The sequence below is a fragment of the Syngnathus leptorhynchus genome, chromosome 1, assembly GCF_054491065.1.
Source record: "Syngnathus leptorhynchus isolate UIUO chromosome 1, UIUO_Slep, whole genome shotgun sequence".
Classification (NCBI taxonomy): domain Eukaryota; kingdom Metazoa; phylum Chordata; class Actinopteri; order Syngnathiformes; family Syngnathidae; genus Syngnathus; species Syngnathus leptorhynchus.
In genome coordinates this window covers 6,075,425-6,095,695 of record NC_141195.1, presented here as the reverse complement: position 1 = coordinate 6,095,695, position 20,271 = coordinate 6,075,425, and the positions used below count along the sequence as shown (strand labels likewise).

Sequence of the window (20,271 nt, the reverse complement as noted above, 5' to 3'; positions counted from 1 at the left end):
TCCAGTCTAGTGGGGTAAGCGAGGCATGTCGGTCAACACGCTGCCCGTCAGCTCGGAAAAACAAAGGACTCCGTATGTGTCCGCAAGTGATTATAGAGACTTCTCCGATACGTAACACATTATGCCCTCCTGTTCACCTTCGCCAAATGGAAAACGTCCCGATACAGATGTCCTTATTTTAATGTCCCAGTGCCCACTTTGGCACACCCGGTGGGGACGTCAAGAGTGAGTGCTCTTCCAGGGATTTAATGAGACAGGCTTGCTTGGGCATCGGGGAGTAAGGTGGGGAAGGGGGGTGGGGGCTAAAGCCGGGGCACAAGTGCTGTCTGAATTGGGGGTGGACTGCAGTTAGGCTTCGTGCCATCCTGTGGTGGAACTTCAGATACATACATTCTGCTAAATGTTTGCTGACCATGTTGCAAATTGCAACCAGACAGGAACAATGTTGCGAGCCAAATGTAATTAAGAATAAATGTGGAAAGCCAGTCTTCAGAAATGTTGCACGGCATCTGTTATGGCATTAGCGTGTTCTCAGGTTTTTAGAGATACATGTATTTGGAGAATGATACTTTCTGTCTCGGTACACAGCTGGTTCATTGGCATGCAGTCAGGGCATTCAATGCCTTCGCCACTGTTCCTAACATGACAACTTGTATGAAATTGTAATAATTCATTTCCACATTTGGTGATGGTAACATAATGTAACATTATGGTGTGATAACAGCATTGACACAGCGAATTGCAAAAGTGACATTTAATGCCTGTGCTTAAATAAATCCTCTGGCAAACTGTCATTTTCATCAGTTTATCCACACTCATGTTTATTTTACCTCAAGACATCAAGTCAATGGACACTGATTCCCCTCCAGAAGGGCAATGTTTCCTTCTCTTGATCTTCTGGCGGAGGGAAAGACAAGTCCAGAATATGAAGCAGCATACTCAGTCTGCAGTTGAATGTTTTCTTTTCAAGGTCTTTGTTTTAGTCTGCAGAGCCATCTGCATCAAACACCAGTAGCCGTCACTATTTGTAGTCACATGTCATTCTAAACCTGAAAAGTTGCTTGCAAAGCAATTTGCATTCTTGGTGAGTGATTCATAATCACGGCTGATACCCCTCAAGCAAAACAAGACTTATCAAAAAAGACAACCTACCAATATCAGTGGTACCACAATTAGCTTGAAAAGGTAACTTTACTGATTACTTGAGTAATTGAGTTATTTTACTGATTACTTTATTTTCAACTTAACTCTAGATCACAAGTGACATTCAGCCGATACCGACCTCCTGTTGAACATAAAAATGAGCGGATTTTCCACTTAATTGGATCTGCATTTTTTACGGTGACACTTAAGAACAAAGTTTGTTTTTATTAAAAATAAAACCAAGACTTTTTAACTTTTTGGTATACATGCATTCAAGAAAAAACACCTTTCCCAAAACAACTATTACAAAAATTATGTTGGCCAATAATAGTCATTATTGTTGCCTTATTGCTGTAGTGTGTTATTTTTACATTATACATTTACAGTTATACATTAGGTTACTTTACTAAAAGGAGACTTTCATGTTATTTTCTGTTGACATTGTCTATGTAATTGTAATTATAGTTTTAATATGATGAGGGATGACGAATAATCAACATTGTATTGTATTAACATCAAATTCACAAGAAAAGCGGAATCGTATTTCAGATCCCTGTCTGATAATGCTGGTAAATCAATAATTCTTTGAAAATTGAATCGCACACCTAAACAGATGTGCATAATTTCAATGGCACCCAAAGTGATGTTTACTTTCAACAAAATATACACGTTAACAAATTATTATTTTACGTAAATCACGGTCGCCACCATGCGACTGAAACGAGAAGAGTTGCATCTCGTGTTTTAGAACAGGCATTTAGGTGTTCATAAACATGGCCCTGAGTTCACTTGCTCTTGTCGGGAAACGTAGTTTTATATTGAGATTAGAAATTGTACTGTGGTACTTCAGTACTACACTTCCCACAATCCCTTGTTGCCTTTCCTCGCGTCGAGCACTATGGCGTTGTCTTGAATCGTACATTAATCGCAAGTGTTTTGTTGACAAGGGATTGCGGTAAGTTGAAAATATTTCTCTTAAACACTCGACTTGATTAGAAGATCAGTGCTGAGCATCCGTGAATTTTCTGATGCACGATTCGCCCGTTGCTTAATTGTTAGCCCTCTACTCTCAGTTGCTAGTGCTAGCTCAGTTGCTCCACAATTCGCACGGCAGTCATTAAGATGTATATTTTCACAGGTGGAAGCGAAACATTGTGTTGAAAGGGACCTTCTGCGTTGGTGTTGCTTTCTGACACCTTAGAGAGAAGCTTAAATGAAGTCCATAATCATTAAGACATGCATTTATTTCGATCGTGTGTTGTTTTTAGTTCACACTGGCCTGATCGTGCAGGATTTCAAATGATGATATCTTTATTGACCGACTCTAAATCAAACAAAACTAAAATGACAAAATAGTCAACAACTCACACGGGAGAATAGGCTCATGGAAGTGTAACCCTTAGTGATATAAAATAAAGGTAGGCCTACTACTGAACTACATTATTCTGTTTGTTTTTTATGCTTATATATGAAGTGCCAAATATTAAGGATTGTCATTAAATATCTGTTTGTAAGAAGACAGTACACTCAACTATCTCTATGTTATCTTTATGCTTGCAGATGGCAGCTGATTCCTCAGAGAAGAAAGATGTTGATTCCTCAGGGACCAAAGACAGAGAGAGGAAACGCAGCCGCTCGCGTGAAAGAGATCGAAAACCATCACCTTCACGCAAACGCCGTCGATCTCGAGAACGCAATCGCTCAAAATCTATTGAAAGGTATCCCAATGCTTGAATGGAACAGTGATTCTCAACTGGTGGGTCACGGACAGCTTGGCAAAAATGACATGTATTCTTATTTGGATTATTCCGGGACAATACAGAGTACAAAATTACATGTATTCTTGTTTTGATTATTCCCGGGACAGTACAGAGGCGTACGAAGATCCCACATAGAACATATTAAGTAAGCCACAATTTAAGTCCAGTTTAACAAATTCATTTGAAAATGTCTTTGAGAATATTCTACACAATGTATGTGTTTTGTCTGGCTATTTTTCAACGAAACACGTTCTTTTTTCCAAAACTTTTACAAAACTGGCTCCCAAGGTAACAACAATTGAGAACCACTGTATCTACAACCCACTCACCCGTTTTGTGCGTGGCTGTGCTTCAACTTATCTCCTCATTTGACTTGAATTATGATTGTAGAGACCGCCGCCTAAAAGACAGGGAGAAGGAACGCGACAGAGACAAGGACCGAGACAGAAGCCGGAAGGACCGAGACATCCATCGGCGTGATAAGGATCGGAGTCGGCGCTCCAGGTACATAAACACCTTGTGTTCACTATTTTGGGAGCCCAAATACTTTTGATAATATTTCAGTATTTTGGTTTCAATTTTACTTGACCTATACAATTTTGTAATAAGATAAGATTGGAGTTTTCATGGTCTCTTGGTGTTTGCATGGGTTTTCCCTGTGGACTCGAACTTCCCCAAAACATGCTTTTTGGATACATTGAAGACTATAAATCATCATGAACGTATGAATGTAATTGACTCGTGACTAGTGAGGATAAGATAATCTAGAAAAAACATCTGCATGAGCTTGAGTTCCTTACAACACTGTTTTGTTACCTTTTCCAAAGAAGTCTCTCACCCAAGTCAAAGGATGCCAAGCTAAAGGGTGAGAAAGACATCAAACCTGAGGAAGAAGAAGATGACAAAAAGAAAAAAGAGAAGGTGGGGTCTGGTTAAGAATTTTATGCTGTGACTTTTGGACTGTAGGTTTAACTTGTTCTTCTTTTTTCAGGTGCAGCCGTTATCTTTGGAGGAGCTTCTCACCAAGAAGAAGGCAGAGGAAGAAGCAGAGGCAAAGGTAGGGAGTTTACTAAAAGAACATTCAAAGCCCATTTCTTCCCTCCTCTCTTCAATTATATTTTTGCACTCATTTCAGCCAAAGTTCCTGTCAAAAGCAGAAAGAGAGGCAGAGGCTCTGAAGCGGCGGGAGCAAGAGACAGAGGAGAGGAGGAAGATGATGGAAGATGAGAGGAAGAGGAGGAGGGTTTTTCAAGACATTGGACGAAAAATGCTCGGTGCGTGTCATCTTTTGGTTCACTCGGTCGTTTGTTGCACGGTGGCGGTGTCAGTACGAGCCGGCGATGTGTCTTGCAGAGGATCCGCAGGAAAGGGAGCGACGGGAACGACGAGAGCGGATGGAGCGGGAGAGCAATGGGAACGAAGAGGACGATGGGCGGCAAAAGATAAGAGAGGAAAAAGACAAAGGCAAAGAATTGCAGGCCATCAAGGTTGGAAATTTCTTAGAATTTTATTTGGATTGTGAGCTAGAGATACGGAAAAAGGATACGCAGCAGCTGGTCAGTGTGATTAAGGGTGGAAATGTGTCGGTGCCAGGAACGTTACTTGGGCGGGATGAAGAAACGTCGACGAACACGTCACCTGAATGACAGGAAATTTGTTTTTGAGTGGGATGCTTCTGAAGACACGTCGGTCGACTACAACCCCATGTAAGTCAAATTCACACTGTACGTGTAAGACATGCCTGTATTTCAATATGTGGTCAAATTGAACTTGGTGGGGGGGTTGATCAATGTTTCATTGCTAAAGATACAAAGAAAAACATTCGGTGCAGCTGTACGGACGCGGCTTCATCGCCGGCATAGACCTCAAACAGCAGAAAAGGGAACAGTCACGTTTCTATGGTGACCTGATGGAGAAAAGGCGTACCATGGAGGAGAAGGAGCAGGAAGAGTGAGTTTACGTTTTTGAATGACCCCCGCTGCGGCATTGCGACCCCGACTCACAATCTGTCTTGACACGACGTCGTCTGCGCTCTCAGGACGAGACTGAAAAAGATGCGGAAGAAAGAAGCCAAGCAGCGCTGGGACGACAGGCACTGGTCGCAGAAGAAGCTGGATGAGATGACCGACAGAGATTGGAGAATCTTCCGCGAGGACTACAGCATCACCACGAAGGGCGGGAAAATTCCAAACCCTATCAGGAACTGGAAGGAGTACCAGCTGCCGGCTCACATCCTCGAGGTCATCGACAAATGCGGCTACAAGGTCAGCCCACACTGAAATTCAGACTCGTATGTGCTTTCTGTGGCTGAGTTTATTTACTAATAGCAACATGTGTTCTTCCTAATGTCCAGGATCCAACCCCTATTCAGAGGCAAGCCATTCCTATTGGCTTACAGAATCGTGACATCATCGGCGTGGCCGAGACTGGCAGCGGTAAAACGGCCGCTTTCCTCATCCCGCTGCTCGTCTGGATCACGACCCTTCCGAAAATCGACAGGTGATAATGTTCGCCTCGCCGACTTGGTCCGCACAATTTACATTTGTCGACAATACAGGATCGAGGACTCGGACCAAGGTCCTTACGCTGTGATCCTGGCCCCGACTCGTGAGCTGGCGCAGCAGATCGAGGAGGAAACGATCAAATTCGGTAAACCTCTTGGCATCCGCACTGTGGCTGTCATTGGAGGAATTTCCAGGGAGGACCAGGGCTTCCGTCTCAGGATGGGCTGTGAGGTGAGATGAAAGTGAAAAGGGCTTGAACGTTTCGTAAACCAACCCGGCTGACCCCTTCTTTTAACTTCATTCGTGCCATTTCAATGGGGTTATTGATGCATGGTGGGAATGGAGCTTTTAAATCGAGGTAGCACATGAATTTATTGTCACATGGCTCGTCGATAAGGAGGATAGAAGGATAACTCTTGGCTAACCAAACCTAATCGACGCTGACAACATTTTCTCATCAGATCGTGATTGCCACGCCCGGTCGTCTGATCGACGTACTGGAGAATCGCTACCTGGTCTTGGGCCGCTGCACTTACGTGGTCCTGGACGAAGCCGATCGTATGATTGACATGGGCTTCGAACCTGACGTCCAAAAGATTCTAGAGTACATCCCAGTGACCAATCAGAAACCGGACACGGAAGAAGCCGAGGACCCCGAGAAAATGACCATGAACTTTGAGTCCGGGAAACATAAATACAGACAGGTATGTCACTTCCCGTCGGTCGTTGGCGTTTTCTCTGGCAATTTGTCTTCCATTGCTTGATTGTTGCCTGGCAGACTGTCATGTTCACGGCAACCATGCCTCCCGCCGTGGAGCGACTGGCGAGGAGCTACCTGAGACGCGCCGCCGTGGTTTACATCGGGTCGGCGGGCAAACCGCACGAGAGAGTGGAACAGAAAGTGGTGCTCATGTCCGAGGGAGAGAAAAGGTGCGAGTCGTGGCGTGAACAGCCATCATCGTATTTGCTGCTCCAACACTTAACGTGTTCATGTGATCTTTGTGCTGCAGGAAGAAACTGCTGGAGGTGCTGGCGCATGGTTTCGAGCCCCCCATCATTATCTTTGTCAACCAGAAGAAGGGCTGTGACGTGCTGGCCAAGTCCTTGGAGAAGATGGGCGTAAGTCATTGCGGATGATTAAACCTGTGCAGTCGTGATCATTTTGCTCGCAGCAGAGGATGTCATCTTTTGGAATCATCTCTGTATTTGCAATTTCTAATAACTGAGAATCTCTTTTTACCAGTACAACGCTTGCACATTGCACGGCGGCAAAGGTCAGGAGCAGAGAGAGTTTGCGCTCTCCAACCTTAAGGCAGGAGCCAAAGACATTCTGGTGGCCACGGACGTGGCTGGCCGAGGTATCGACATCCACGACGTGTCCATGGTCATCAACTACGACATGGCCAAGAACATTGAGGGTAAGCGCCTCTCCACCATTGTGTCTTTTACTGAAGTCGAATCATCCAATAGCCTTCTAACTAACAAATGGAACCTCAGTCAAAGCCGGTTTGACTGTTTCAACTCAACTTGAGTAGCCTTCCATTGTAGTTTGCTTTTATCGTGCCACTCGAGTAACATTCCATTGACCCCCCCCCCAGATTACATCCATCGTATTGGCCGTACGGGTCGTGCTGGTAAGAGCGGCGTGGCCTTGACCTTCCTCACCAAGGAGGACGCCGCTGTCTTCTACGACTTGAAGCAGGCCATCCTAGAGAGCCCCGTGTCCACTTGCCCGCCAGAGTTGACTAACCACCCGGATGCACAGCACAAACCTGGAACCATCTTGACCAAGAAGAGGCGAGAGGAAACAATCTTTGCCTGAACATCTACAAAGGACTGAACTTGAGGTCTTTTTTTATGTTTTAAACTTGTTTAAAATTTGGGAACATATCTTCAGTGCACGTCATCAAAAATGTCATATTCCTCTTGATGAACTGTGATAGAAGTGTTTAGAAAGATGGATATGGCAGTACTCCAAAAAAGTCATGATACGTACAAACCAATAGTTAATTTTTTTTTTCCCTTTCTAATTACAATTTTTTTTTGCTCTTACAGTTTTAATGGCAAGCATTGTCAGTCTTGCGAATAAATCATCAGCGAATGCCTGCATCAGAATTTTTTATTTTTTTTCAACAGACTTGAGTAAACCCGCCATCGACGGTGTGCAGATTCTCTTTGGACCGTAGTTAACTATTTTGTTTGAAATCTCTTTTACACTGGGTGTAATTCCACCGTTGATCAGTAAATATCACAACATTTAGTACGAGATGGTGTGAATTTGAAAGAAAACAATAGTGGGAAAGGAATTTTCACACAGGCCAATTTAGATCGAAAACTTGAATCGCATCCTTTGTAATCCTGATTTTTACACCTACATAAAGCAATGCTATTTAATAATGTACACCTTTGAACATGGGCTTAGTAGGAAACACAAAATGGGCGTAAACATTTTAATTACATAAAATGTGTTTATTTTGTTGGTCATAATTTTCTTAGCATTGTAAATCTATTTTTCAAATAGAAAGCATTCTTTACAGCATCAGGCAGGAAATGTCTCACTTTGTACACCTTTTGATCAGGAGCAGGAAGAGGCGTGTTGTCACGCTAGCACACTCTGGTAGTGTGATGGATACACGGTTAGATTTAGTGCAGTTATTGCATTACAAAGCAACCATCCCCAAAAAGTAGTGCAATTTTTTTTCTCTTTTTTTTTTTTTTTTTCTTTCTCCAACTCACACTAAAGAGGAAGTCCAGATGGTGTAAGGCGTTTCATTTTTCAATGTTAGACTTAGTATTGCATACAGAATAAGACGTAGGAAACTTAAATGATAACCTTGTAAAAATTGTGCTTCATAAATTGGAAAGAAACCTCAACCGCTTCATCAGTTGTTTAATCGTTGGTCCACTCTGGCAAAATAGAATGAAAATAGCAAATTGTAGAACTAAAACATGCAGGACATCATTCATCTATCTGATGTGGAGAGCATTTTCAGTGAAGGACTTTCAAAGTGCGTCAAGTACGTGAGCGCCAAGCTCAACTTGAACTTGGGGGGGGGGGGAGTAAGAGTGCCGTCAGTTCAAAGTGGAGAAAGAAAGCGCCCCAAAAACGACTATCACTGCAAGACAACGGGCACAACCAGAAACGATGCATTACTAAAATACTTAACGGTAAAAATAATCAGAATTCATGCAGCACTTGCATAGTTTTTTTGTCTTTGTTTTTTTTCTTTCTCTCAATCATGCCGTTTTTTTATCCTCTTCAAAATATACGTACAACACTGGATACATGTGCCACATAGAAGCAGTAACCGGTACGGACCCTGTGAAACACTCGCAGGTTGACGGCTTAAGAACGCAATGACGTGTCACGGGCAAGTGCTACAGCTGCGAGTCCTTCGCCGCACGCTTGTCACATGGAGCGGAGGGACACCTGAGGGTCGGCCGTGGTAAATCTGCAGTACACAAAAGCGGGTGCGATGATGACGGAGAGAATAGCGACGTAACCCGGGGGGATGCTACAATCAATGTGCTACAATCGGATGACGGGGTACTTCGGAGACACCGGCAAGCCCATGCGAACGTACATTCACGAAAACCGCCGTTGAGTAGCGTGCGTCGTGTATGGTGGATGGGTCAATGTAAACAAGCAATGTGGGCACCAACATTCCCTTTCGTGTTTTTTTTTTTCTAAACTATTTTACATTCTCTGTGCCCGTCAGCTTTTTTGAGGTGTTTGTGAGTGATTGTGCAATAGCAGAAAGGCAGAGAGAGGGAGAAAGAGAGAGACTGAGGAGATACTGACTGTGTGAGGAGAGAAAGAAAGAGAGAGAGAGAGAGAGAGAGAGAGAGAGAGAGAGAGAAAAAGAGAGATACACTGATGGTGACACGGTCATGTACTGCAGCTTCACACTTGCAATGTGCAAGTTAAAAAAAAAAAAAAAAAATAGACAAAACGCAGGTGCCAGCGTATACCTGAAATAAGCGACCAAATCAAGAAGCAATGTAACTAAACTAGGGTGCCCGTTCGTATTTACACGATCCGAAAATGCATTGGCGTCTCCAATGGATGGATTCAATAATAAGCATTCTTGCATTAGTTTCGCCGTCAAGACCATTTAGCTCCTGTTCTGGCATCAATGTGCAAATCGTCTCAAAAATGATGATACTCTAGTCACACATGCAACAGTAAAGATATCTGAACACGTTTTGCTTTAAGGCCGGTTTAACGGAGACATCCTACAATAGAGAAACACAGGCAAAGCAAGAGCAAGTTTGCCTGAAGACATTCCATTGCAGAGGAGCCCTGTTGACAAGCTGACAATCTGCCCAGAGATGTTACGATGTCCCCTCGGTGGAGAAGAGAAAGTGATGCTCTAAAAATAGACCTGGACTTGGGGATTCATCAGTAGGTGTCTCGAGGCCAAGGGCGGCTGCGCTGGCGGTTGTTCCTCTGGTTGTGACCCTGCTGGGCTTCACTTTGAAGCAGCCTGTCCTGTGACTCGTGGCTGTTGGCGTTGCGCCCGCTGGCGTGGCCACGGCGGGCGGGGTACATGCCCCTGTACGTGCGACCGTGGCAAGGAGAGGCGTACTCATCCTCCTCCTCTTCCTCCTCTTCTTCTCCCCCACGTCGACACGGGCTGCCCCTCTGGCCGTGAGACAGTGAGTCGCTCGCTTCGTCCGAAGGCATGAGACTATCCTGTTCCAAGGGGGAAACGGCCTCCTCGCCCACCTCTTCTTCCTCTTCCCCCCCCTCCTCCTCCTCCTCTTCCTGCTCCTCAGCCTCCATTTCTACTGTCTCACTGGGCTGCGGTTGGTTCTTGTTCTGGAAGAGCAAAAAGGAGACTGACTAATGGGGCACAAGTCGACAACAAGTGGCTTCACACTTCCTGCGGCTGTTCTGCCACGTCAAAGCTTTGGTGGATGCAAACAAAGAAGGGTGACAAAAAGACTGCAAACACCATGTGAAGGAGGACTTACTATATGTGTGTATATATATATATATATATATATATATATATATATATATAGTAAATGTTAAGGTACAATGTAGTCATTTAATCTATTTCAACTATTTATTTTTGATTGATGTTATGCCAAATAGAAATAACGTGAAAGAAGAAAGCGACACCATTTAGGTTGTATTCCAAAAGGAAAGTAGACGTTTGCAAAGAAGGATAATCCTTTTGTTTAAAAAAAAAAAAAAAAAAAAGAATATTTAGTGTAGAACGGCAGACCTTGGGGATTTTGGACAAATTTAAGGTAGAAAATGGCTCTAAACGATGACTCGAATATTAAAATTGTTGTCAAGAATTTTTTTAATGGATTAATTTTGACAACTCTAGTTCAGTGCATAAAACAAAGTTGTAAACGTGAGGTAGGGGAATGTGCTACACTGTGACACAAATTGATATGTAAATTGGCGGCTTGCTGAAGAAATGCTTGTAAAAATGAAATGGAATTGGTGGTGGTAGGCATGAATCCATTTTCTATCTGTCTCTCTAGATATCCTTTGCGTATTTTGAACATCACAGACCTTAGCTGGAAAATGTTCTCAAAGTGTGTGAATTTGAAGTTTATGTGAGATCCTTTTTCAGCGAGGTGTTTGCAAAAGTTTTGTCATTGTTACACCAAAGTAAGTAAATGCCAGTCAAACGGTGAAAATGGAAAGAAATGGCGAGTCCATGTGGCACCAGTGTTAGTGTACACATACTGTCTTGTGTTCTTATCACTATTCTCGTGGAACAGGAAGTACACACATTCCCGATAGCGTCATGTGCCGCCGCGAGGATCGGCACATTTACGTGGCATGCGTGGAAACGGCTCAACAGACAAGAAGGAGTAATGAGGAGAATCTGCCAAATGACACACACACATTTCGTCATTTTAGACTCCCGTGTGTCATTTCATTGCGGTGAATTCAAAGTGTTGATTCACTTGAGACCGTCAACTCAAGGAGAGGAGGAAGGATGCGGCGCACAAATCAAATATTCTCAACTGCACGTTTGGCTGAGGTGTTCATAAGTGTGTGTTGTATGTACCCCACTACTCACCCCAAGCTGGTAAAGCCATCATTCAATTAATTCCTGTATTTCAGAAAATGTTAAGCATGGATGAGCGAGAGGACACACAAGCGAAGACAATTATATCAAAGACACGAGAGGGAGAATTGGGAGCCATTGAAAACAGCCACAACATCGTGAGGAGCAACTCACCTGGAGGCTGGAGATGGCCGACGGCGGGGTCATCAGAGTCTGCTCTAATAGAGGATTAAGAGGAGTGGTGCCTGGGAGATGAGTGGCCCGCCAGTATATCTCCAGGTATTCAGCCAGATGCTCACAAGCATCCTCCAGCTGGTTTTCATCCAAAATGACATCAAACAAATCCTACAGGCAACAAAAAGTGCAACAGCACAGGATTTCAATCGCCATGGCCATTTTGGTGCCCCTCGAGCAAAGCGATGGGCGTTTGCGCCGGTGTGGGCGTGAACACATCTGAGTTGATGTCATCTGTGGAGGTGATTGGCATGGAGAAGTATGTTTAAAGTGATTAGCCCTCATGTTTGAGCAACAGTGGCTCTTTTGTAATGAGTACACTTTATGCTCCTGTTTATGTTCATTCCTTTTTAGGCAATTGATTTACTTGTCGGTGTGTAATTCTCGCAGCTCTCTTGAGTCAATAAAAAGAATTAGTTAATTGCTGCTTGCTCTGTTCCGCCTTGTGCATTTAGCAAAGCCACCACTCATGTCGACAGCTAGCGAAATACATTAATATTAAATACATTAAATAGATCTTTATGAGAGGAATAACATTTTGGTGTTTTGTGATTACAGACATTTGTTTGTAGGTATTAATAACTTTAAGATTTGATTTACTAGCAGCTGGTTGTTCAAACATGTAGTTCATCATTCTGAACCAACTAAATAGTCATCATAAAAACATTACAGGGAATACTGTATGTGCCATTTCCATTTCTTAATGTACAGTATTTGCATCATGAATATGTAACACCATATTTTTGCCCCCCCCCCCTCCCCAACTTGATCATATTAATGGTACCCATTTTACAATCCTGTAAATTGGAGCTCATTCAAATATTCTGTCCAAAAATAATAGTTCACTCACAGGGGGGCACTGAGAAAGTTTGTCTGCAGCCATCATCTGCACATTCAGGTGCTTGCTCTGAGACTTCCCCCTGGACTTGATCAACCTCTGGAGTACCTGAGAGGAAGCAAAATGGCAGAGTTGTTCTAGACTGCGTAAGAAAAAAGGGCATTCTTGCGGACGGTACCTTTGGTGAGGAGACTTTTACGTAGACGACGATAGGTGCGAGGGAAGTTTTGGCGAGCTGTGCAGGGTGGTTGATGGTGTCCGCATCCAGAACCACCAGCTGTAACGTTTTGGCCAGTTCAAATATCCTCTCGATCTCACTCTGAACCTCTGCTGCATAAACCACAAATATTCAGTCCTCAAAAAGTGCCCATCTTTTGAATTGGATTCTTACCCAAACTGGAGCGAGTGTTGGACCTCTCCATTATGGGCCTTTTATTGAGGACGGACCTTTTAGCAAGGGACAAGTCGGCAGTGACACGGGTGATTGAGATTCTGTGGTTTCGGTGAAAGTAGCAAAAACAATACAGTCGATATTTGGACCCCATTGATTAAACAAGACAATCGGGAAAGAATGATATTGGCTGACCTTCCTTCAAATCTGTGTTTCAGGAAATCAAAAAGGGCTTTCTGCATCATATCTGTAACCTGGGGGGAAGAGAGAAGAAAAGAACATTGAATAAAACTGTCTTCAATGGAGCGGTGGTGGTTTTAGTACACAACGTGGCCAGAGGTTCGATACGGCACGCTGACCTCGTAACCCTTGAGTGACGGTCCCACGAGGACCACCGGCCTCATGGATGGCACTACGTCGTACGGAGGGACGTGTTCCTATCACACACAAAGAAAGGCAAAGGGTGAAAGAGATGACCATCGCCGCAGAACAGATACAAAAAAAAAAAGGGCTGGGCAGAAGAAGTTGGACAACCACAAGAAATGTCATAAAGATTCTTGAATAAACCTACCTGTTTTTGCCTCTGTTTAGCTTTTGAAAATAAAAAAGCGATTCAGTTGATTCATCCAAAAACACCGGCAGAAATGCGACCAAACAGGTTGCTGGTGTAATACTTACAATCACCTGCAGACGGCGGTGTGGTCCTCCAGTTCCCAGTCACCATGTCTCCTAAACTGGAAGAGTTGCCCCCTATTTTTCTAATAAAAAAAAAAGACACGTTTGTACATTGATATTGTGAATTAATTTATCACAACATCTGTATTATTGTAGCATTGTAATTTAATTTCTACTGCTCTATTTCTGTACATTCATATTCCATCCACCGGCACCCCGGCAATGATTCCGAAGTAACGACAGAGTACCTCTGCTTCTGCTCTTGCTTGAGTCTCATCGCTTCCAGTCGTAGCGGGCTGGGAATGAAAGCGATGTCGGCTCCTTCTTTGACGAGTCGGCCGATCCACCAGTCATTACTGTACTTCTGTTCAATTGACGAGCGTATCAGTATCAGTGTCAGTGCCGGTGCCAGTGCCAGTGCCGTTTGAATGGAGAGCATTTGCTTGTTGGAGGGAATCACTCACTTCTTTGATGTGCAGAAAGTCTTTGGCATCAAAGTTGACTGCAGCTCCTTGTACAGGACAGTCCTCATCCAGAGCGCCGCAGTAACTCACATTTGTTTTGACTGCAAATGCCACAGGTTTGGACTGGCAGGAAAACACAAACACAAAGTTGCCTGATGTCAATATTCTGATTCAATCAATCAATCAATCAATCAATCAATCAATCAATCAATCAATCAATCAATCAATCAATCAATCAATCAATCAATCAATTAATCAATCAATCGAGATTTCATTTATCCCACCAGGGCCAATTTATTAGTTGATTAAATTCATTGATGATTATTGATAATGGATGAATTGTTTAGATATATTTTCAGAATTTACGATTCAATTCTAACCCATTTTATTAACCAATTTCTATAGTCATCCATGAAAAGTGATCTGATTTTTGTGTGAAAGGAAAATAAAACATTTGGTTTTTATTTTGGAAAACTGATCAATGCTTTTGCCTAATTTCTGACATGTTACAGATCAAACAGTAACATGATTCATTGATGATTCAGAATTTTCCTGTTTTACAATACGGGATTACATGCATTGCAAATTTTACAAATGTACATTTTCATGTGCCACAAAAAATAATGAGGAAAAAAAATCACCAACAATTAACTGACGATTAATTATCCTACCTTCGCTCTGTCGAGCTGAAGTTGTGCCTGGCGCTCGGCTTCACGCCGATACGCCTCGCGGTCCTCCTCTGCTGACAGGTCGGAATCCGACGGTCTACTGGTATAGGAATCGGCCGACCCCTGGTTCAAGGGAACGGGAGAATCTTTATGCAGTCATTACCCGATTTGCATTGCGACACCAGATCGAGCGTGTGCTGCTTTTTGTGCTGTCGTGTTCCTTTGCAGGTGTCTGTTCGCCCCGAAACGCTCACGAGGGAGCTTGTGTGTACGTACAACACAATGTGCTCCTCTCCCACACCCGCCATCCTCTGGAAGACCAAATATAGCACAAAGGAGGAAACTGCTTCCTCTTCTCGCCTGCTTGGCCCCATTCCATCCCATCAGCCCCCACAGTGCAGCACATATACATCCGTTTTTTTTTTTACCCTGTTTATTCTCCAAAGGCATCTCCTCATTAGCAAAATATTTTTCACTCCTCGCGGTTTAAGGACGCATCCTAGTTTGGCTTCTGCATTGTGCGCAAAACAACAAGACTAACTTTTCTATTTAGTACTGCAAATGAGTTCAGCGCGCTCCTTTGCATTTCTGTGTTCAAGACGTTTTCTTTCTAATCTTCACAATTGGTAAAACCAATGACAATACGATTCCAAAGCCCAATTTCCTACAGACGAATCACTGCTGTCACAATCAACTCGAGGAGCAATATGTACTAGAATTTTAACAAAAGCAGAACTCGTTCCGGTCAAATAATGTGCCAGGACTGCATGCTCATGTGGTTTCATTTGCTGCAAAAAAGATTATGCACAAAAATAGAATATATTATTCAGGAGGCAGAAACAGCTCTCCTCATCTCCCAACAGCAAAAAAAAAACAAAAAAAATGCAAGCGTCAGAGAGTTGAGAATCCAGTCACCAAATATCTACAAAAAAAAATTCTATTAACTGCACAGTCGTAATTCAATGTCAAAAAATGACGTGTATAGCTCTCTGGTGGACAATGCCATAAATCACAGTGTGGTTCTATCAATATCAAAGTCAAGATATGTCAATTGATCATTCTGAGTAGGAAGGGGGAGGAGGAGGAAGGGGGAGGGTGGTCTAGAGGAAAATGGAAGTAAGAAAAGTAGGTAGAGAAAGGCAACAAAAGCGTCATTGAATAGTGAAGACTGGCGTGCTATCGAGCGGACCGGGCACTTATTACTTCTTCGTTGCTCTTGTCTGTTCGTTTTTACTCTTTGTGCTATTTGGTGCGAGTGTTGTGTACTGTCTAGTCACCGTGGGACGGTGGGGAACGTAATTTCGATGTCTTTGTGTGCCTGGCATGTGGAGAAATTGACAATAAAGCGGACTTTGACTTTGACGACAATGTGTACAGTCGGACGGACAAGTCGGATGTCTGAATGAGGGGAGGCACACCCCAGCGACCTCACCTAATCCCAACAAGCGATTTGTTCCAAAAACTTGGGAGCATTCAAAGCCTAGCAACAGTTCAGTACTACTTATGGAAGCACACTGCTGCAGAAATGAGTCATACACCACAGCTCCTCCATGGACACCCCAGCCCACCCCACCACAGACAAGAAAGTATCTGCTCTGTTGGGGGAAATGGCCTCGCTCTGAATCGCACACATTTTGTCAGATCACCTTTCGGTGCCTCCGCCTGCGTGGAGGGAGACGAGGTAATGACTGAGAGGGGGCCGGCCCGTGTGAGCGTCGAACCCACGCATCGTGTCATCTGAGGCTTTTAAGGGAACGTCATGAATATTTCACGCCATTACAATATTTTCAGGGGATCTGGAGGTTGTCATTACTACCCCCCCCCCCCTTCCCGAGCAGGATAACTAATGTTCCCGCTTGAAGAAGGTGTCTGCTCAGCCTTTCCCCCTTTTTTTTTTTCTTACAGCTTGCCCCATTTCCTCGTGTATATGCTTCTTGCCACAGAACATGAGACATAGAGACACACGTGTTCGAGCAAGCAAAGAAAATCTCAACATCAAAGATATGATGGGTACCAACACATAAGGTTAGCACCATCATATTCTAGATTATTCTCATGATGAACCTAAATTGTGGATATCAGTGCTCACATCTCAGGAAAATTTAGAGCATTTGATCCCAAGAACTTTAATTACAAATTGAACCTCTTCTGGGAGTATAAGCACGTTGTAGCCCTCTTCTGATCAAAGTCAAAACTACAACGAAGGAAATGTTAATGATTTAGAAATCTAATGTGGTCTAAATATTGATCATGGCAAAAATACCCCCCAAAAATTCATTGTTTTCATATTTTAGAACAAGCATAGACATATTAAGGCCACCCTCCCATGACTTCTTTAAGGCCTGGATTAGTTCTTAACATGGCACAAAATGGCCCTGCAATCTCTACTCACATCAGACAACCAAGCTGTGAATATTGCAAACAAAAATGATTAGAAATATGATTATATTGTAATATTATGGACCCTGCACAGGTCACTCTTGCAAAGGAAATTGCAAATGTCAGATTTTTGTAACCTGGTTAAATTAAAGGTCGAGAAGAAAAAAAGTAATGAAAGCCTTTTTTTTTTTTTTTACCTGCCGTTTGATGAAACTAGATGTTGTGTCCGAGGACGTGCTGCCATCCGAGCGTTTGAAGCGGCTCTTGCGTTTAGGCAACTTCCTGGGCAGCTGTGGAAAAACACAAAGAAACAACAATACATTCAACAGATCAATATTCCAATACACCTCATCCAATATCAGACAAAGAGTATAATGTGAGGTTTGTTTATTTGCTTCTTTAACACGTTGATCTAATCCTTTGTCAAAATTACATGACATTATTTCCAGCATATATTGCACATCGTTCGCTATTAGCTAGCAGACCCGTGCCCACCATTGACCTTTGATCTGTCAGGCGGCACTGAATTAAAACAAAACGGCATAATTGTGTTAAAACCATAGCCAGGTAACATCTGGTTACATCTACAAATGCAAGTTGAAACTCTCACAAAGCAAAATTCATGTATCACCAACACCCAGAAAAGATGCCACCTAGTTCAACCTCATCTGACCTCATCATCCGCATTTGGAAAAGTGATGTGTGGTTTGACGAGTAAATATATAAAATTGTTTTTGGAAATCATGGCCGTTATGTCAGTCAAAGAGAAGAAAGGACCATCGGGATTTTTATAAGCGCAATGATTTTTTTTGTGCTCATGGCATGGCCATGTGCCCGACGATTGACGGGCGACCAGTCTCACCTTTTGCCCAATTCCAGGTGAAATTGGCCCACAAATACATGGATGCATTTTCATTTCTATTCATTAAATTTAACAGACTGCACAAAGCAAAGGTACATACTTCTGCTTAGTGCCAAGTTGACATTGGACTTTTACATATCATTTATATATTTAGTTTGAAAAAGAACTCACGTTGTTTTGTTTTTATATTTTGAGACATTTTTGATCACCTAATTGGACAAATCAAATGCTAATACTTATCGACGGCGTTGGCATGAAACCGTCAGCTGTCTTTGTGTCAGTACCTGCTTGAAACACAAAAGCCAGATATCATCTTGAACCGTATCATAGCCTTTTAAGAATGGCTGAGTGGAAAAGAGCTGCTATTTTCTTCAACTGCAGCTTTCCTCAAATCACAAATTAAGACTGCAGAAGGATCCAGGTTGTGTGATATACAGTACTTAGCAGTTTGATGAAAGATGAAATAAATGAATAAGCTGAAATGCTAAAGGCCCTGTAAATTGAGGCTACAGGTGAGGCAGATCCTCACAGCAGTATTTGCTTCTTTCATATTGTCGCAAAAACACGCCGTTATAAAACAGCGAGACACAACCGGCAAATGCGCCAAAATTCTTATTTTACGTGAAAAGATGGCCATCATTACGATAGCCCCTCGTTTAAATACCACAGCTTTTTTGTCGATCGAGCATCAATTGCAGGAAAAAAAAAGAAGAAAGAAGCTTCTGCCAAAAATTGCGACGCCGTCATTTTCAAGCCCAAGTAGATACAGCGAATCAACTCTTCAATCATTTGAACCTACCTGAAAATAGTGTGACTGGGGGCCGCTTTCCACAGCCGACAGCGGGTCTACAGGCGGAGTGGACATGGTGACAGCGGGCACCGCGGAGCGTGAGCGAGGGCGCGGGGAGGAGGAGGAGGAGGCGGAATGCACGCGGACATGGGTTACTGGAGGTGGGGAGAAGAGGCAGTAGGCGACAGCAAACACATGGACATCAGTGATTCAAAAGCCCGTAGAAGCTACGATGTAGGGCGAGGCGATCGATATCATCGTCGTGTAAAAACAAACAAACGTAAAAAAAACAAAAACAACAAGCAGCAGTGGCAACAGAAAGAGGAGAGGAGCTATGTAATGACGCGCCTCGGAGGAGATGAAGCTGAGGCTGCCAGCACAGGTCCGTACTAAGTGCCTCCATGCCGGGGGTGTCCAACTGGTTTAGATGGATGAAAAATGCCTCCACACGGCAAGAGTGACAAGCCGTTGTGATCATTTACCTTTTAAATTTCTATTTTAATTCATGTTATGTGGCTTTGTGTATTCGGCTATTTGACATCGACGATGTGAGAATTTGTGGTTTTGACGATGGGGTTCACTTGTCGCTTGATAACATCTTTTCATGTCAGATACCAATATGGTTCATGAATATGGCCACCATGCCTACATATACTTTCCCACTTCACTTTTGGACCAAGAGCATAGTAAGACTTTGACCAGTCATATTTGAATAATAATAAGAAAAACAATACAGAACATGGATTTGCTTACTTAGGCCCATCCTTGCCCAAACAAAGTGCACCACAGAAAAAAAAAAAAAAAAATCCTCACTGATTACACATGACCTTTTGCCCCTTGGCCCAAATATATTAGATAGAATGACTACACGTCACAAAAAACAAAACAGTGGGTTCACCAACTGCTAGCGAAGGTCCTTATACAATCTCTCCATGTGTTGCCACTACTCTCCACTGTTTTTATGCAGGTGCTTGTCAGGTGAGGTGTGGAGATCCCTCTCCACCAGATTCTCAGGCAGGCTACTTGTAGAATACCTAGGTTTCTGGAATTCTTCTGACTGGATAACCATCATTGTCAAGGTTACCTGGGATTTAATTTTTTTTAAAAATTCTGGTTGAATGGTGTCGAACATCATGTTCTCTCATGTAATCAGGAAAGTGCAGTGGGAAGAAAATAATACAGGACCACTTGTGAGGTTTGTATGGATTACTGGCTGGCAAAATATCCCGAAAGTCCATAGAGCAACCAAAGCCTTCAGTTCAGTTTTATTTTCATGGAAATGTGGAAGAAAATTCCTGTTAAAACCTGAAAATACTCAAAAGTCAATTATCAGGGGGTCCAAGAATATTTCATGGACCCAGTGCCTTTGTGGCTCCCCTCTAGTGTGCTAAGCAAGTGTCACGGAGGAAAGGTGAATATGAATTCAACAGTAGACGTTTTGATTAAACCAAGGAAAAAAAAAAAACTTTCAAGGTTTGCAACTTGAACATGAGCTACAACAGCTATACATGTTCTAAGGCTTCTC

General features: G+C 43.0%; 2 protein-coding genes across 6 annotated transcripts; one reads left to right on the top strand and one right to left on the bottom strand.

The window, feature by feature from the left end:
• Window positions 1-1,949: 1,949 nt before the first annotated feature.
• On the top strand, window positions 1,950-13,404 carry ddx23 (DEAD (Asp-Glu-Ala-Asp) box polypeptide 23). Of its 5 annotated transcripts, none has more exons than XM_085906887.1 (18): window positions 1,950-2,098; window positions 2,704-2,861; window positions 3,294-3,407; window positions 3,731-3,824; window positions 3,895-3,960; window positions 4,039-4,177; window positions 4,257-4,390; window positions 4,497-4,609; window positions 4,710-4,853; window positions 4,942-5,167; window positions 5,257-5,402; window positions 5,461-5,638; window positions 5,869-6,111; window positions 6,186-6,337; window positions 6,418-6,526; window positions 6,651-6,825; window positions 7,006-7,254; window positions 13,127-13,404. In XM_085906887.1, the coding sequence occupies exons 2-17, from the start codon at window positions 2,704-2,706 to the stop codon at window positions 7,227-7,229; spliced, it is 2,415 nt and encodes an 804-aa protein (XP_085763013.1). In that variant the 5' UTR covers window positions 1,950-2,098; the 3' UTR covers window positions 7,230-7,254; window positions 13,127-13,404. The 5 variants fall into 5 exon arrangements, with proteins under 5 accessions (XP_085763013.1, XP_085763003.1, XP_085763030.1 ...); XM_085906877.1 differs by lacking the exon at window positions 13,127-13,404 and adding an exon at window positions 11,502-11,820; XM_085906904.1 differs by lacking the exon at window positions 13,127-13,404 and having other exon boundaries at window positions 3,734-3,824; window positions 7,006-7,514.
• LOC147061579 (voltage-dependent L-type calcium channel subunit beta-3-like) lies at window positions 7,894-18,948 on the bottom strand. Its single transcript, XM_085906916.1, has 14 exons — window positions 18,756-18,948; window positions 17,292-17,384; window positions 14,719-14,838; window positions 14,048-14,170; window positions 13,832-13,947; window positions 13,587-13,666; window positions 13,480-13,499; window positions 13,268-13,345; window positions 13,104-13,162; window positions 12,909-13,009; window positions 12,696-12,847; window positions 12,530-12,625; window positions 11,620-11,790; window positions 7,894-10,229 (listed from the first exon to the last, which is right to left on the bottom strand). Exons 1-14 carry the CDS (start codon window positions 18,819-18,821, stop codon window positions 9,810-9,812), a joined length of 1,695 nt encoding a protein of 564 aa, XP_085763042.1. The 5' UTR covers window positions 18,822-18,948; the 3' UTR covers window positions 7,894-9,809.
• Between the last annotated feature and the right edge of the window lie 1,323 nt (window positions 18,949-20,271).

What these genes read in the sequence shown, in the direction of transcription:
- ddx23 (XM_085906887.1), top strand. Translation starts at nt 2,704, where the DNA reads ATGGCAGCTGATTCCTCAGAGAAGAAAGATGTTGATTCCTCAGGGACC. An exon ending in ACAAAAAGAAAAAAGAGAAG is followed by an intron (nt 3,825 to 3,894) that starts GTGGGGTCTGGT and finishes TTCTTTTTTCAG; the next exon opens with GTGCAGCCGTTATCTTTGGA. An exon ending in CATGGCCAAGAACATTGAGG is followed by an intron (nt 6,826 to 7,005) that starts GTAAGCGCCTCT and finishes CCCCCCCCCCAG; the next exon opens with ATTACATCCATCGTATTGGC.
- LOC147061579 (XM_085906916.1), bottom strand. Translation starts at nt 18,821, where the DNA reads ATGTCCACTCCGCCTGTAGACCCGCTGTCGGCTGTGGAAAGCGGCCCC. An exon ending in ACTTTCTGCACATCAAAGAA is followed by an intron (nt 13,948 to 14,047) that starts GTGAGTGATTCC and finishes TCAATTGAACAG; the next exon opens with AAGTACAGTAATGACTGGTG. An exon ending in CGGCCATCTCCAGCCTCCAG is followed by an intron (nt 10,230 to 11,619) that starts GTGAGTTGCTCC and finishes TTGCTCTTCCAG; the next exon opens with AACAAGAACCAACCGCAGCC.